General features: G+C 41.7%; 1 protein-coding gene across 1 annotated transcript; it reads right to left on the bottom strand.

Moving 5' to 3' along the window:
* Positions 1-14893: 14893 nt before the first annotated feature.
* Positions 14894-15901, bottom strand: LOC144799118 (mas-related G-protein coupled receptor member H-like). The gene has a single exon (XM_078670314.1). It carries the CDS (start codon positions 15899-15901, stop codon positions 14894-14896), a length of 1008 nt encoding a protein of 335 aa, XP_078526440.1.
* Between the last annotated feature and the right edge of the window lie 2130 nt (positions 15902-18031).

Here is an 18031-nt window from a genome sequence, read left to right as displayed (position 1 = left end):
CTACCCGTTCAATTACTTGTACAGAATCAACTCCCACCTTCAAATTGTCGTTTAAAGAATGTAACATTTTAGAATTATCAATGGAGGCTTGTTCCAACTTGCGTAGGTTACCAGTGATTACTTTCAGTCTCTCGATTATAGGGAGAATTAAAGATCTAATTATCTGCTCTATATGCCCTAACAGTGCATGATCTCCATAAGCGGCAATTATAGGTTTTAGCATTGAATGCATTTGAACATTTTCCGTGTGAAGAGATTTACATTTATCATTCTGTAACAAAATATCAGCCTGTGTGCGGTTCAAAACCCCCGGGGTTTTAGCCCCTTTGTTTGTTAACTTTGGGATTTTTGCGCATTTACCTTTCTGTCCTCCACCCCCGTGCTTTCTTTTACCAGTCATCATGTTACTAGAGGATGACAAATCCGCTATGTGACTAGTAGATTCACGAGGGGGGGGCGCCGTGCTAAGGGCAGCTTCTACCTGAATAGCGCTACCTGTCTGTAAAATCAGTGAGCTAATCTCGGTGGAAACGTTACTAAGTGAGTCAGACTCTATACTGATTTCAGGCAATCCTAGGTCACTTAACCGTTGGCTTAAACGATTTTCCGGGGTTACGCAGTGCTGTATTAATTCCAAGGAAGACCGTTTTGTAAATATTTCGGTTGACAGTCTTTTTTCTACATCGACTATTTCTTGATCCAAAGCGGCTGAGACCCGAGTGATGTAATTATCAAGAGTTCCCAAAAGACTCCCACTAGCAGATTTGAATCCCAACTTCCCCTCTTTGACCGGTAGGGCGGCCATGTTATTTAAGCCAATTCCCTAGCGAAAATGTGAACAATATACAAAAGGTATAACAGATTACTAGTTAACCTACTATCGGTAATGAAACAGCCACAAAATATAAAGAGGCACCAGTAAGATATCAAGGGTCTTAGAGGGGGGCCCAGCCCAACCTCCTCAGGCCTCGGACGGCCACAGACGGCCCGCCCTTTGCCCGGGCTTAGCCCGGCGCCAGCCCGCGCGCGTCCCGCGTGCGCGTTCAAGTTGGTAGTTAAATAATAGGAGGTTGGGAGCGGGAAGAGGACCATCTGCGGCTAATCAGCGCCGATGTGCACGCTGGTCCTCGCAGACCCGCAGGTGATCTCAGGGTCAGTCACTCTGTTTGCAGCAGGTTCCTTCCTTACGCTCCACAACGCGAGCGGCGCCCGCACAGTGGGGGCTGCGAGAAGTCGGTGTCACTCCCAAGGAAAGTCCGCAAGTTACCGAGGGTCCCCAGCAGCAAGACCAGCTCTCCCTCCGCAAAGCAAGCGATAAGCAGCACCAGGTAGGCACACTCCAAGGCGGATTTTAACAAGAGAGGAGGTGGGGGCGGGAAGAGGACCAGCTGCGGCTAATCAGCGCCGCTGTGCACGCTGGTCCTCGCAGTCCCGCACAGCGGGGGCCGCGAGAAGTCGGTGTCACTCCCAAGGAAAGTCCGCAGTTACCGAGGGTCCCCAGCAGCAAGACCAGCTCTACCTCCGCAAAGCAAACGATAAGCAGCACTGATACAGTCAGCCATTACTCCAACGAAATATGGTATAGATGAAGATGTTAGCAAGGCAACTAGTAATCACCCACAGTCGCAAACATTGGTAGCACCTCCAGAACTAATTAGGGAGACGACTCGAGGCGACTCAAGCACTGAATCGGTCATAGAGGTTACTTCCGAAGAGTCCGCTCCATGTGTCCCACAGAAGCCCACTATCAAAAGTAATGTACAAAATCAAGGCCAAGGGAAAGGCTCCGTACTAAAAAGAAAACGTGGGGGGGATAGTCATAAGGGCAGGTGGGCAAAAACAGCAAAAACAATCAAAACACTTAGAACAGCAAAAGATCCTTTGATACAATCTCAGCCAGATCTAGCTAATAATTCTGCATTGAATCATACCAGCCCCTCAAAAGAACCCCTAGGAGATATAGAAGAAAGATTGCTAAAGCCCCAATACTCCCCGCCCCAATTTACTCAAGACCTAATGGAGAATATCGAACATCTAGTGAAGTCCCTGTTAGTGCCACTTGTGGAAAGAGTAAAACGAATTGGGGAGAAATTGGGAACTATAGAGCAAGTAATAACAGCAAATACCGAACGAAAGAAAATGTCAGACAACACACAAACACAGAATATAAGTATTAGGAGAGTTCTATCAAATGAATCCAATAATGTGATTATCCCATTACCTGTGAATACATCGGCCCTCCCGAAAATTGGAAATGGCACTCGAGTAGCTGGGTAGCCAGGAGTTGTAGGACAGGCCAATAGATTGGGACATACAGCTGGGGAACGTGCAGATGACTTAAAACCAAAGAGAAGTTGAAAACGCATCGACTTGCCGCCAGAGGCAGCTCCTTACGTTGTAGTCATATCTGGTGTCCCTGAATTGAATGATGAGAAAGTAGAAGGGTACCAGGAATTGAAGAACAAAGTCACATACTGGTTAAATAAGAACAGACCACTTCCGCCAAATATAGATGGTGAAATCCTGCATGTACGGAGAGTAAGTTGGGTGGGGCACAGAGGAAAAGACTCACGGGGGGACTCAATCATTGTACACTTTAGGGACAATAGAGTAATTAGCTATATTCAAGATTGGAAGTATCAAAGAGGAGATGGTGGTATATATACGTGTGATTTAAGCCATTTCTACCCCATCAACATTTATACCAGCAAATAGGCACCGACCTGCAAACTCAAATGGGAATAGCGTAGCTGGCCTCAGATTCAGTATACCTACTTCTAACCGATTTGACACATTCTCAGGTTTAGAGGGGGTGGACTGACTCATCACAGAGGCACCTACGGATCAACATATACCAAACCTGCCTGATAGGAAAATGGACCCTGAAAGAGTACATGATGGAGCAACTAGTGTAACGAAGGTTCCCAGAGAGGGTCTACTTGAATATAATCTTGATGAACAAGACACCCCCATGAGAGATGTTATAGGAGGGAAGAGGCCCAGTGAAACTATGGAGTATATTATCTCTGTCAACCCCACGGAGGAGACAGTCAAATGTAATCTTGTAGAATTGGACGTCCCTAAGAGACATCCTATAGTAAAGAACCCACAAAAGGAATTGTTAATGATGAAAGGTCTGGCTATCTCCAATGATCCACCAGTTAATGAGGGAGGATGGCCAATAATGTTTTGGAATGTTGCGGGCCTAAAAACAAAACTGACAAACAGCTTATGGATTGATACCATAAATAACTACAATTTTTTAAGTCTCCAAGAAACATGGGTAACAGAGGCCTGCCATCTATGTGGATTTAAAACATTATTTACACCAGCAATAAATTCAATACATGGTAGGGCAAAGGGGAGCCTGTGCACATATATATCAAATCAGCTCAAATGTGAGAGAATTGATCTAGTGTTGAACAATAGATATTATCACATGGTTAAGATTCATATTAATACATCACTGTGTCTGATAATTGTCAACTTCTATAATAATATCCCCGTGGATAGGATTGAAGGAATAGTGAAAACACTGGGTGCTGACATAAAATATGTGATGGAAATAGGTAACAAAGAAGTAATTGTCATATGGGGAGGGGATTTTAATTGCTCCATCTGTAAAAGGGGACACCAGGGTGCCTGTGGAATTATGCTAGATCAGGATACCAGCCTAACCCATTTTGAGCACACTACTTGCGGGGAACTTTTAAATGAAATTGTCCTCTCATGCAACTTGGGTTTCGCCAATGAAATTTGTCAAATGGAGTCCTCCTTTGTTCCCACATTTAATGGCCGGGGTGCCGCCACAATAATTTATTTTATTTTATTTCCTGTTAGATATGGACGGCAGATTAAAACTTGTAATACCCTTAACATAGCACTCAGTGATCATCACCCGCTAACTATGGAGATATTAGATCCTCACTTTGATTCTGGGGGAGATAATACAATCAGCCAGACTATCCCGGATGTAATTATGAGCAGACAAAACGGATACTCTTTAAAATGGAGTAAAGTAATCCCGGAAGATTTTATATGCAAGTTGATTACAAAATGCCTAACCAGCATTATGGCTTGCCTGGATGAAAATTCAGATAGCCAGTGTATTATTACATTTTTGTTTATTAATTGCCACATACATCAAGGATAGTTTATGGGTTGAACTGGGACACTGTAAGGAAAAAACTGTGAGTTGGTTCGATACAGCATGTACGAAGGCCCACTCTAAACTTAAGCATGCCTTGAATGATGTCCCGCGTGATCCTATACTTATTAAGGAGTTGCGGAAAATATATAATATAACGCTGAAAAAAAGGAAAGCAGATATTAAAATGGATGCTTGGGATGCACTTTGTGAGGCTTCACAGAGTAAGGATATAACCGCCTTTTGGAAAGCGGTGAATGCCCCATTTTTTAACGATAACACCAAGGCACGAATTGAAATTACAATTCCTGAGGATGATTGGTTAAATCATTATGCCAAATTGTATAGTGTATTACCTGGGTTGCATCAAATACACTCTACAATGATTGCGGTAGAGAGGGCAGAGGGTTTGACCAGGAATTCCAATTTGGATAAAACTGTAGAAGAAGTGATTTCAAGCATAAAAGCAAGCCAGGGAGGAAAAGCGGCAGGCCCAGACGGAGTACCAGCTGATCTGTTTAAAAATAATACAGATCTGTGGGGCCCTATCTTAACACAACTATTTAATGCTACCTCTGAGAGGGGCTTAAGTCCATCATGGTTTAAATCTATTATCGTTCCCATTTTTAAGAAGGGAGATAGGCAATGCTATCGCCCGATCTCACTATTGGATTCATCCACAAAAATCTTTGGGAGAGTAATTTTAAGCAGATTACAAAGCTGGGCGGACGGAAATTCAACCATTAGTGATCTTCAGTATGGGTTTCAAAAAGGCTTAAGTACTGTAGATCAGGGGCTTAACCTATTCATCCTACAAGAAAAATATACTAAGGCCAAGAATGAACGCATCTTTTTTACTTTTGTTGACCTAACGTCAGCGTTTAATTGCATCACACACAGCAAATTGTGGTTGAGATTAGAAAATTTATGGGTGGATGGAAAAATAATTTATTTTCTCAGGGACCTCTATTCTGGTGCCACGGCAACAGTCCGTTATGGCAAAAACAGGAAGTGCACTAGATCATTTGGCATAGGGAGGGGGGTGAGGCAAGGGTGCGTCCTTGCTCCCTTCTTATTTTTAGTTGACATTAATAACCTGGAAAATACCTTACTTCCGGAGTGCAGAGACATGCCTATGGTAGCAAAAAGTTCAATCCCTGCACTCCTGTACACGGATGACGCGGTCATAATGGCCAGGACCCCCCTCGCTCTGCAAAAAATGATAACATCGCTTAACACTTATATGACAAACCTGGACCTAAAAATTAACTGCACCAATACGTTCTGTATGAATTGTGGTCCTGGGGCAAATAAACGGAAAAAAACTATGTATATCAATTCAAGTCCCTTGGACTTCACCCCCACCTTCCCATACTTAGGCATATTGTTTGAAGAATCTGGACTGTAGTCAAATGTAATAAAATCAAGAAGATTGATGTTCTGTAAAGCCATAATGGCTTTAAAAAAAAATTCTAAAAAGATGGGCAAAAAGCCAATTAGGGAGCTTCTAAAAATTTATAGCGCAACGAGTGTATCAATTGCTGTCTATGGTGCAGGCATATGGGGATATGCCAACGTGAAGTGTATCCAATTGGCAGAAAATATGTTTCTGAGATATCTCCTAGGTGTACGAGAGAGTGTTTCAACATATATTTGCCACATGGAACTTGGTCTATCATATATTGAAGATATCATCAAGGTCCAGCCGATATTGTCGTGGCACAGGGTTTGGACCACCGAGGAATGTGTCCTGAATCGCACTATCCTAAAGGATGCGATAAGTTTAGAACATGCGAGCAGGATAGGATGGTTTTCATATGTAAAATTTTTTTTTTTTAAATTGGGCTGTCTAGATTACTATGACGATCCGCTCTCAATGTGTCACATCCCTAGAAAAGAGCTTAAACACCAAGGTATGAAGTATTTGGAAGAGATCAGATCCAATGATGAATTAAAGAAAAAGACAGTAATTGCTCATCAATTAATAATGACCTCTAGGAATCCTCAACCATACACAACTTGATATATGAGTGATCGCGAAAGGTTCCTATTAACACGCTTCAGGTTAAACATCATTTTTAGAATCTTCAGGTTCCCTGATATGAATAATTGGACACGACACCTGTGTAAATGCCCCTGTGACAACCTTTCAGAACAATCAGATATACATATTTTATTCTTTTGTAAGTTTTATACACTGCCACGGAAGAGATTGATTGTGCCCATACTGAAGTCTATGGAAGTAAATCGGTGCCGCTCCGCATTTTTAGAAATGCAGAAATTAGATACTATTTTAACAATTGCATCTGTTTCTGACTTTTTTAAACATGTTTTTAGATTGCGGAAATCAATTTGCATATGAAAATCTTCGCTTATTTTCTTTTTAGCAATGAATAATATTTTTTAATGCTGCAATTTTGATTGTACTTTTATGGTTGTTTTTATTAACAATAACCGAATAAAGTTTATAATGAATGAATGGCAGAGTTAGCATCCGCTGCACCTGCTTCACTGAACTGTGTTCAAAAGCCTACAGAATAGCTATGTCAGCAGGGGGAGGCTGACTCAGATTATGCTCTTCTTAAATCTGACAAACCAACCCAAGAATCAAAATTGGTATGTGTCACGAAACATTCGACACTGGATGCTACGATAAGACAGACTATCAATGCTAACTGGCACTTATTAAATACTGACACGTCAAAACCTAAACTCGGCAAGCCAATGTATGCGCACCGCCGAAACAAAAATCTAAAAGATCTAGTAGTTAGATCGCGGTTTGTCAGTAATGTGGTAAAAAATCCATTTGTACAAAAATCACTAACAGGCAAGGATGCCTATAAAGGCACCTCTCGATGTGGCACATGCCAATCTTGTGAGGGCATAATCCCAGGAGAAACCCTTATACACAATGATTTTAAAATAACAGCAACGGAACTTTGGACATGTAATTCAAGTAATGTCATCTACTTGATTTTATGTCCATGCAATAAGGGTTATGTTGGCGAAACTGCTCGCAAAATAAGAACTCGCCTTACAGAACATAAATCAGCGATAAAAACAAGGAAAATAACATCCCCACTAGTGAGCCATGACCTAGAACATCGTCATGCCCCGACAGAGATCAGGTGGCGTATCTTAGAAAAAATTCACACTCCCAACAACAATGGTGGTGAAAAAATAAGAAAAAAGAAGGAGGTGTTCTGGATTTTTTCACTCAAAACATTTACTCACGGGTTGAATAATGACCTCCCGTGGTCTAACGCTATTCTGTAATATGTATATAAACACTAGGTATTGTACCACTTACATAAGCTGTTTGCTGCACATGTTGGTCCACTTCATTCAATAGGAGATCCATACTCTCCCTTTGAACAATCCAACTGCAAATATAAATTACTAAATAATGCTGCTGCAAGCTGAGACCACCACAGCTCCGAGTGGAACTCGTTATATTCTCTTAATATTAGAACTCAAAGGACCGGCATTTCACAGTAAGGTAAACAGACTAACATGTGACTCCTCCTTAGGTGTACGTTCACACCGTAACCCTTTTTTAAAAAAATGCACACGTGTCCCCACTCTTGGTAGACACACAGATCGTATCCCTTTAAGAAATGCGCATCGCGTATAACCAATAGCTAGAGCCCTTATATATAAGGAGCCCAGGAAATGACTTGCCGTTATCCCTAACAAAACAAACGAGGACGCCACACCCGGGCTACACGAGAGAGAACGCTGCTACCGGTAAGACTAGAATCGGGCACTAAACCTTTTCGATAGAGACACGGATAACAAACTGCAATACCCTTTGTGACCCTTCCCCTTTCCCTTTTTCTCTTTCGATAATGTAGACACTGTACAAGCCTGGTCGTCTTCCTGAAATACACATTTGGCCTCTGATTCGATTAATTCAATTTATTCACTACATCGAATCCAACTGCCGACTAGCCTGCTACATTTTTCGTAAGTACGGACATATATAAGAACTTGACCTAACTATCGATAATAGAGACACACATATCTCTAACAGCCCAACATCTAATTTCAGGCAGCACCTATCCTCAACCTACCGGCAGGTCTACTTAAATTACAAGCCTACGACGATCTTAAACGCACGACTAACAACCATTTATTGGACATGTAACCGTGCAGATAAAGTACGGCACTACCAGCGCCCTCTAAGACCGTACAATAAGGTAATATCTGTGGTCACGAATCATGTTCTCTTAGATTTAGATTATCACCAGCCTTTTAATACCCGCGGGGTGACTTGCTTTGTTTATATCCTTAGGAGTGAACAATTCTTCCTTGCGTGTACAGCGTATCTCCATATTAACAAAAGAACATCACCACTGTGGCCTTAATTTCTGCCACATTTTAACAGGTGAGAACGCAACAGATGAGAGAGGTAGAATATAAAAAGAGAATATGTAATAAGGTAGTCGGTTTGTGAAAAACAAGATGAAACTGTCCACTACTTAGTACAAACTTAATTAAAGTCAGGTAACCTTACCCCAATAGATAACCCTAACCGACCTTAGATATAAACCTAGTTATAAAATAACAACTTTCATAGATATAAGGAACCTACAACAGTCCCATACAATAGAACCCAGTACATGAGTTTAGCAACCTATGCCTTAGAGAAGGAATTCTATTTTAAATAACTAATAGCATAAGTTGAGATGTAATGAATTTGTTATCATCACTGCTTGAGAAATAACAATCTGTTTCTAAGGTTTTTTCTCTTAATGGAAATGTATAAACAAAATATGTTTGTATGAAACACTGTCTGAACAAAACGATCAATGCTACAGAAGTCAGCAAAGTGTTTTTTAACATTTACTGCTAGGATATCCTCAATGTTTTTTACATGTATATGTAGGATATATATCGAGTTCTGAGCACATATAATAAGAATCTGCGGTTCATCAAAATGAATGAATTATTTACTAGCGTAACTAATTATGCACTGAATAGGTAAAACAAGATAGGTACTGTGTTTTATATAGAAATGATAAACAGTAACATTATGTCCACAACTGTCATTTACAGCATTTTGATGGTACAGTCCTGATGAAGACACAGCCCACGTGTCGAAACGCGTCGACAGGAAACCATCCGTTTTCATATTTTTATATTGTTTAAAGACTAAAAATTTTCTTTTAATTGTTAAATCATGTATGAAGGCTATAATAACCTCTTATACTGAACAAACATTTTTATCATAGTATATCCTTTGCAAAGATTCTGAGATATTAAAATCTATTTTTTATCCGAAAATATTTGTATAATGATTCTGTAGACACTATGTCTTGTACTTGAATACGCTAGTAATTGTTGTGCATGCCTGGGTATTTTAGTTCACATATACTTCTCACCCTGACCCAGGATTGCTATTAGCACCAGGGGGTCCCTGTTTTTTCACACAGTGACTCAGATTATGTGCCATATCTGGTAGTTCTGGGCTTACAGAAAAACTCTTATAGATGGTATTAATTTTAAATCAGATAGGGAATCACAAACATTCCGAGATGCCAGACAGTGGTAACGCAGGCATGAGGATTCAGAAAGCTACGTAACGTTTTGTGAAGCTCCCAAGTAATTGGAAGGGGTAGTTCACTTGTCATATTAGCTATTTTCGTGAAAATAAGAACCAATGTCTTGTTGTATGTGTGGGGCCAGTGACAATTTTTTAAGCCCTAGGGTCTCTATATGAGCTAGAAGCTGAGACACTCCTTGACCAATGGTGTTCTCGCCAAGGTTGTTAAAATCACCCAATAGGAGAAATTTGTCAGAAGGTAAAATGTGGGGTGCAATATAGTGAGTTAATATCGGGATAAAGTATTTCTTGGAGCTAGGTGGGCGGTAAATCAATTATCCCCTCTAGCCTGTAGTTGCGGATATTCACAATTTAAAAATGCACATCTCAATCTATTGTGAAAGTAACTAGTCAATCATGGTGACTTAGACAGAATCATAAAAGGTAAGGCATGACCATGGTAGCAGACTGGATGCAAACCAATTGCCTGAAGCTCAATTCCGACAAGACGGAAGTACAGGTCTTCAGCAACATGACCTCACTATGGGACTCCACTTGGTGGCCGTCAGAGCCAGGACCAACACCGACAACCACAGATCATGCAAGAAATATAGGGATCATCCTAGACGACAAGATCATCATGACAGAACAAGTCAATGCAGTGTGCACCTCTTGTTTCCACATCCTATGCATGCTGCTATATATCTTCAAATGGTGACCTCAGAATACCATACAGTCTGTCACACATGCACTCATCACCTGCAGGCTGGACTATGGTAACACTCTTTACATTGGAATCTCCAAACAACTCCTATACAAACTCCAGACCATGAAGAGTTAAGCCACATTCTAAGCCTCACCCACATCACACCGCACCTCAGGAAGCTTCACGGGCTCCCTATACACAAGCGCGGTCAATTCAAATTTCTCATGCACACATAAAACCCCTACACAACACAGAACCAGAATGCATAATCAACCTCATACACTTTCAGTAACCCACCTGACACCTGGGCTCTGCCTTGCTCTCCCTCACACACACTCCTCGCATCCATAAAAAACAAAGTTGAGGTCTCTCATTCTCCTACATCACACCTAAAACATGGAACAACCTTCCTCAACACATCAGAACCTCCTTTTCAGTTCTTGAGTTCTGCAAGAAGCTGAAGACCTGGCTCTTCATATAAGCACTTTGGGGACCATTCATATACACACCTGTCCAAGCGCAGGAACATAAAGGAGTTACCTCTCCCTTGAAGGAAGTTCCACAGGTTGTTTCCAAAAATGCAAGCTTTCAAGGAGATTATTTTGATGTCTCCACAATTTGTTTTCTGGGCTTTCCTTGTTGTGGGCACTTGGCCCACCCTCACAAGTGAGCTATCATTTTCATTGGGAGACCTGGGGGAATGCTGGGTGGTTGGAAATGTGTTCTGGTCCAGATGTGACTTTTTAGCGAAATTTGAGGTTTGCTGGGGATTCTGGGTAAGAAACCATTATGAGATCCACACAGGCCACACATCCCCGGACTCCCCTGGTTGTCTAGTTTTCCAACATGTGCTGGTTTGGTAGTTTTACCTAGGTGCCAACTGAGATGGGGTCCAAAATCCACAGCTACCCACATTGCAAAAAAAACCTTTTTTTTTCTAGAGTTTTATATAGAGCGAATTTGACCTGCCGGTATCAGGTATAAGAGCGCTTTAAATGAGAACCAGTTGCATTAAATAATGACAAATTCATTTTAATTTTGTAGGGCACAAGGAGATTAAGTGATTTGCCCAAAATGAGAGGATGTTCAGAGTTGTTGCCGCAACTCGAACCTGATTTCCCAGATTTGAGATCGATCGCCCTAGTGTTTAGGCCACATCCTCTCCCCGCTCATTGTTTTTCAGTGTAAAAATGTGATGTATCTACGTTACGTTTGCCACCCTTTCAAGCTGCAGGCACTTGGCCTACCCATGGAAGAGAGGCACTGTTTTTCTTGAGAGACTCAGGGGAACGCTGGGTGGTAGAAAGTTTGTGGCTGCCTGAAGATTACAGGACTTTTCCATCACAAAAATGCATGGAAAATTTGTTTTTTAGCCAAAGTTTGAGCTTTGCTCAGAATCCTGGGTAACAAAACTTGATGAGAGCCATGCAAGTCACCCCACCCTGGACTTCCCTGGGTGTCTAGTTTTCAAAGATGTGCTGGTTTGGTAGGCTTCCCTAGGTGCCAGCTGAGCTGAAGCTCAAAATTCAGAGCTAGCCACCTTGTACAAAACACATGCATTCTGCGGGATGAAAGATGAAGTCCCCTAGGTCATGTTTTGCGGTGTTTTGTGCGGCAGGCACAAGGCCCAACCACACAAGTGGGGTACAATTTTTATTGGGCGACATGTGGGAATACATAATAAAAGAACATTTGTTATTACCATCTGGATAGCCCTACGTTTGTGCCTTTCAAATGAAAGAAAGTGTGTAACACTGAAGACATTTTAAAAAATGTCCTCTGAAACATATGCAAGTATGAGTATCCATAAATCCAGAGATATACAAACAAACACTACTCCTACAATTCAGAAATACAGAGTTTTCCTTCATACCTTTTTTCATTCTTTATAATTTGCCACATAATTGCTTTAGTTGGTACACAATGAAAAACCCATTGAAAAAGTCTAGCTTGGTTGTTGGCTCTGGGTACCTCGGGTTCTTGGAGAACCTACAGGCCCTATACATCCCCACAACCAGAGCGGTCCAGCAGTTATAACGGTATATTGCTTTTGAAAATCTGCTATATTAAGAAGAATTTACAGATGAAAACGTAGACACAAATGGGTGTTTTTTCAAACTTAGTTTCAATATGTTTTTTATTTCAACTGTTACTTTTTGTAGGACATCCTTGAAGGATGTACAAAAATGACCCCTTGGTGAATTCACATTTCTGTCTAGTTTTCAGAAATGTATAGCTTTTCAGGATCCACCATGGGTTTCACACCGGTCTCCACCACAAACTGGAAGGAGGTTGAAAGTACAAAAAATAATTAAATGGTTTCTCTCCTATTAAAATGCCAAAACTGTGCTAAAAAAATTGGTTTTCTGATTCAAGTCTGCCTGTTTTCAAAAGATGATAAGATGATGATCTTAGCACTACAAACCCTTTGTTGATGCCATTTGCAGGAAAAAAACATACACTTTCTTCTGCAAAACTTTTTTCCCATTTTCCCCCCAAAAACCGAACTTTAGCTAGATTTTGGCCATTTTTTAGTTCCCTCCAGGGGAACCTACAAACCCTGGGTACATTTAGACTCCCCAGGATATTGGAATGAAAAGGACGCAAATTTGGCATGGATACCTTATGTGGAAATAGTTATGGACCACTAAGCGCAAACTACCCCAAATGGCCCAAAAAGGGCTCAGCACTGTGGGGGACGCTCAGCAGCTCAGGGGTTAATAATAATAATAATAATACTAATGACAATAACAATAATACAGTATACGAAAATGTGTTATTAGTTTCGGATAGTCTGAGTCCTACTTAAGCCATAAGTCACTAAATAAAAAAGAGGATTAATCCCTAACTTTAAAAATTCAAATCTCAGGTTAATTGATTTTTCTCATTTTTGTGTCATTTTTCCTACTGCATTTTTCTTAATTTTTAGCATTTCGCTGTGGGATTTGTATTATGTTTAGCTATGACTGTTTTTGTGTTGCAAAACACTGCTCTGTACCAGATCTACCAGGGATTAAGCCCACTGTTAATGTATTGGCTTATTACTTAGGTAGGACTCAATTTGCCCCAAACTATTCTTATGCTGTATTATTAGTCTTCTTATTATGATTAGGAGTATTATTATAATTGTTTGTATTACTTTTATTATTTTTCAAATGTTGAACAGCCAGGCACCAACATCCATCTTTTTACCTTCCTACCACTTCCCTAGGAGAAAACAGAAAGTTCAAAATCCTATCACATTTCAATTCCTTTTGCTGTGCATCAAATGAAGACAATGATTTTTTAAAACATACATTTGCAAATGTATTTTGTTTATTGAAGGACCTCTACAAACAAATGTGTTGAACATAACAAACATACTGGTACTAAAGATGCATCATCAGGAGGTTGTTGATTAAGATAAGGGGTGATGCTTGCCGATGAGTAGAGGGAGAGAGTAAGAGACAGGACAAGCTATACAGTGCTATGGACATGATCCGCCTATTTCTATTATCATTACCATTTCCAGGTGGTGGTATTGAATGCCCAGTTATAGGAGTTTGGTTGTCTGAATAAGTGCCCTTTTAGTACATGGTTGTGCATAAGAAGGACAATGTAACTCAGAGTTGACTGGAGAGGGCGACTACGTTAGGAGCTGGCTTCAAGGGTCCAGATGCTCTCAGGATGGGTTATCTGATCTCATTATAAGAAACGGGTCCAGGATGAGTTTGGTCTGTAGATGTAAATCTGCACGGTTAGAGAGATGGGAAAAAGAGCTGAGTTCAGCAATGTACAACAATGGGAGGAGTGGTGTGGGAGACTGAAGAAGGTGATGTGAGAAGGGGGTTAAGAGAGTTTCTGATTTTGATCATTTCCTTTCTAATGATTTGGTAAATCATTTATGTAACCTTGAGCAAACATTTGATTCTTCCCTTCAAGGAAAACACTTTCTTCTTTTTAGTGGAACACTTCAAACTGTAGACCCACTGTCCAGATATCAGGATATAGTTTCATGAATAAAGAGAATACTTGAAACCCACAAGTCCTTAAAGGGATCATAAGTGTAGAGAAAATAAGTTGTTGTCTTGTATTAGTCCTGCGATCTTTAACACTCATCAACAACAGGGGTTCCAGAATGTTTCTGGTTTGATGAAGTTTGTTTGGGTTCAGAGATGTATGTGACATCTTTTCCCAAATGTCTCCTTTAACCCTTTAGGTGCTGCCGTCGGCCAACGGTCGTCACGGGCACTACCTCCCCAGTGCTGCGTGCGACCGCTGGACGTCCAGTTCAGCACTGGATAATGGACAGCGCAGCACTGGGGAGGTTTGTTTACTAGCTGCTAAGGTGTTAAAGCAGTCTAAATTGCTATCCTATGATCACAGTAGCCCATGATTACTTATAATTAGATATTACTGTCCCAGAGAGCTTGGCTGCCTTACCATGAACAGTAGCAACTGGTTGAGACATTTCTTATGTGGCATTCCTTGGACTAAGATTCCTAAATAATCTGGATTAAAGTGATGAGCTTGTTTTTAAACTTTGCCGTGGGGACGAGGCAGCATCATCATCCTGCAATGATTCAGTCTCTTCTTGGAATGCATTCCGTAGGGCCCCCCTTAAAGAGCTCCTACGCCCATGTCGCCTGATGCCACCAACTAAAAAGTAGATGATGGGGTTGAGGCTGCTGCTAATGCAGAAGCTGTAGAAGAAAATGACAGCATGGGAGACCTGTACATCGAGGTTGATAAAGAGAGAAAGAAAATCAAACACAGCATACGGTGAAGAGAGGACAAGGAATGCAAGAACTGTTGAGAGGATGAGTATGTAGGGTCTTGGTGGGTGACGCTTTTGTGAATTCTTCCAGATAGTGATGAGCAGCAATACGTTTGACAGAAGCATCAAGGGTAGAAAAATACAAAAATGTAAAACAGCCTCAAATATGTCAAGTTCTGTGCAATCCTCACATTTCCAGCCAATCAAAATATCTGCTGCCAACATCAAGCATGAAACAATCCATACAATGATGCAGACAATGGTGGACTGGTGCTTCGGACGGCGGCAGCGGTACCAGATGGGGTGAAGGACAGACAGAGCCCTTTCCACACTGATGGCGGTAAGAAAGCCCTGGCTGGTGCCATACCCAAAAGAACCTATTTGTAAAACACTGCCATAAGGAACTTCATCAACAATCAATCCAGTCATTTGCATCAAGAAAAGTATGCAAAAAAGTGACAGGACGACGAGAACTATGCAATCTGCGATGGCCAGGTTCAAGATGTATATGGTGAAGGAGTTCCGAGAATTTCTAAACCTCAAAAACCAGAGGACCAATCCATTCCCAGCCAGGCCAAAGACAGAAATGACCACGGGTATGGACAGGAGTGCCATAATAGAGAAATATAGATAATTAATGTCATTTTCTAAGTCAATATCATAGTAATCTTCTGCATCTGGAGTCATCATGAAGACGGTAGGATAATCTTCCATGTTGGGACCTCCATGCATTGCAGTCACCTCCATTGACCTGGAAAAATATGAAGAGAGATAACACCAGAGATCAGCAAACACCATGCATGAATCTGGTTGGTGCACTAGAAGCATTGCTAGCAAATATGATCCCCTTTTGACCTACAATGCACTTCCTTTAAATTGCGATGCACTGAGAACCAAATTCATAATTCTGTTTTATGATTCTGCACTTAGTTCAATTTTTTAGGTCAGAAATCTGGTCACAGCATTCGGGTTAGAAAAATTATACAGAAAAGGCTATCTAAGGATGATCTTAAAGATGATCTCTGTTGGTGCTTTACCTGTAACCACTGCAAAAACAACAATTGATGGATAGAATGCAGAACAATGTCATACATTCACACCCAATACAGAGATCTGGGCCTAAATCCATCGTTTTTTCTCGCCATTCCAGTTTGAACCCAGCTATATACAAATCAGTCTTAATCCTGTGCCCAATGGGAACAGTCCAGCCTGAACTGCCAGGCCAGGTCCTCCCTGGACTAGAAATAAGCATACTAGGACCGGTTTCTGGGTTTCACCCCTCTTCAGGCAGGATAGCTTGACTCCAGTGGCATGGAAATCACAGGACCCACGTCTGGGCATACCCGTCCCACTCGGGGTGACAAATGCAAAAAACAATAATTGATGGACAGAATGCAGAACAATGTCATATATTCACCCCAGTACAGAGATCTGGGCCTAAATCCATCTTTTTTTTGCTCACCATGCCATTCCAGTTTGAACCCAGCCATATACAAATCAGTCTTGATCCTGTGCCCAATGGGAACAGTCCAGCCCGAACTGCCAGGCCAGTTCCTCCCTGGACTGGAAATAAGCATTCTAGGACCGGTTTCGGGGTTCCCCCCCTCATCAGCCAGGATAGCTTGACTCCAGTGGCATGGCGGGCACGGGACCCATGTCTGGGCATACCCATCCCAATCGGGCGGACAAATGCAAAAACAACAATTGATGGACAGAATGCAGAACAATGTCATACATTCACCCCAGTACAGAGCTCTGGGCCTAAATCCATTGTTTTTTTGCTCACAAGGTGATTCCAGTTTGAACCCAGCCATATGCAAATCAGTCTTGACCCTTTGCCCAATGGCAAAAGTACAGCCCGAACTGCCTGGCCAGGTCCTCCCTGGACTGGAAACAAGCATCGTAGGACCGGTTTCCAGGTTTCACCCCTTTGCAGCCAGGATAGCTTGACTCCAGTAGCATGGAGAGCACGCGACCCACGTCTGGGCATACCCGTCCCACTCGGGGTGACAAATGCAAAAACAACAATTGATGGATTTAATCCAGATCTCTTTACTGGGGGTGAATGTATGATTTAGTCAGCATTCCGTCAATCATTTGCTTGCGTAGCACTTTTCACCCTAAGTGGGATGGGTATGCCTAGACGTGGGTCCCTTGCTCACTATGCCACTGGATTCAAGCTAGCCTTTCTGATGAAGGGTAATACCCAGAAACCGGTCCCAGGAGGCGTATTTCCTGTCCAGGGAGGACTTGGCTTGGCATTTCGGTCTCGACTGTTCCTATGAGGTACAGGGTCAAGACTGATTTGCATATGGCTGGGTCTACACTGGGGTGGCATGGTGAGCAATTGTTTGCGTAGCACTTACCTGTAACCACAACACATTTTTGTTATCTTCGTAATCTCAGTCTGCTGAGTTTTCTGTGGCAATGTTAATGGAAGTTTCAGTGACCACTCCAATCCTATTATGTATGGAATTTAGGCTAAAAGCAGTCACATTGGCATCGGTCATTAAACTGGTACTCCCCAAACAGATGTCTTAGGTCTGAAGGGGTGAAAATTGATGCTCTTCTCAGAGATTCTCTAAGGCTAACTGGGGCGGTAGAAGCTTACTGTGGGTGCTACGAAACTTTGGAACGCCCTCCCCTTTTCCATCAGAAATCTTCCATCTCTAACATCCTTTCGTAAAGCCCTAAAGACCTGGCTATTTGATACATAGTTCACCTGCCTGCTTCCTGGGCTGCTAGTGCCAAGACACCGCTTGGTATTCGTGCGCTGTATAAATCTTAATAACATAACATCTGCTTTATGAAGTTTGCAAAGTGCACAGAGGCAACTGACTTACTCCAATATGCTGATCTCATATTCGCAAGCATGCC

Source organism: Lissotriton helveticus, chromosome 12, assembly GCF_964261635.1.
Source record: "Lissotriton helveticus chromosome 12, aLisHel1.1, whole genome shotgun sequence".
Taxonomy (NCBI): domain Eukaryota; kingdom Metazoa; phylum Chordata; class Amphibia; order Caudata; family Salamandridae; genus Lissotriton; species Lissotriton helveticus.
Note: the sequence above shows the minus strand (reverse complement) of the source record. Positions and strands in the feature narration are given on the sequence as shown.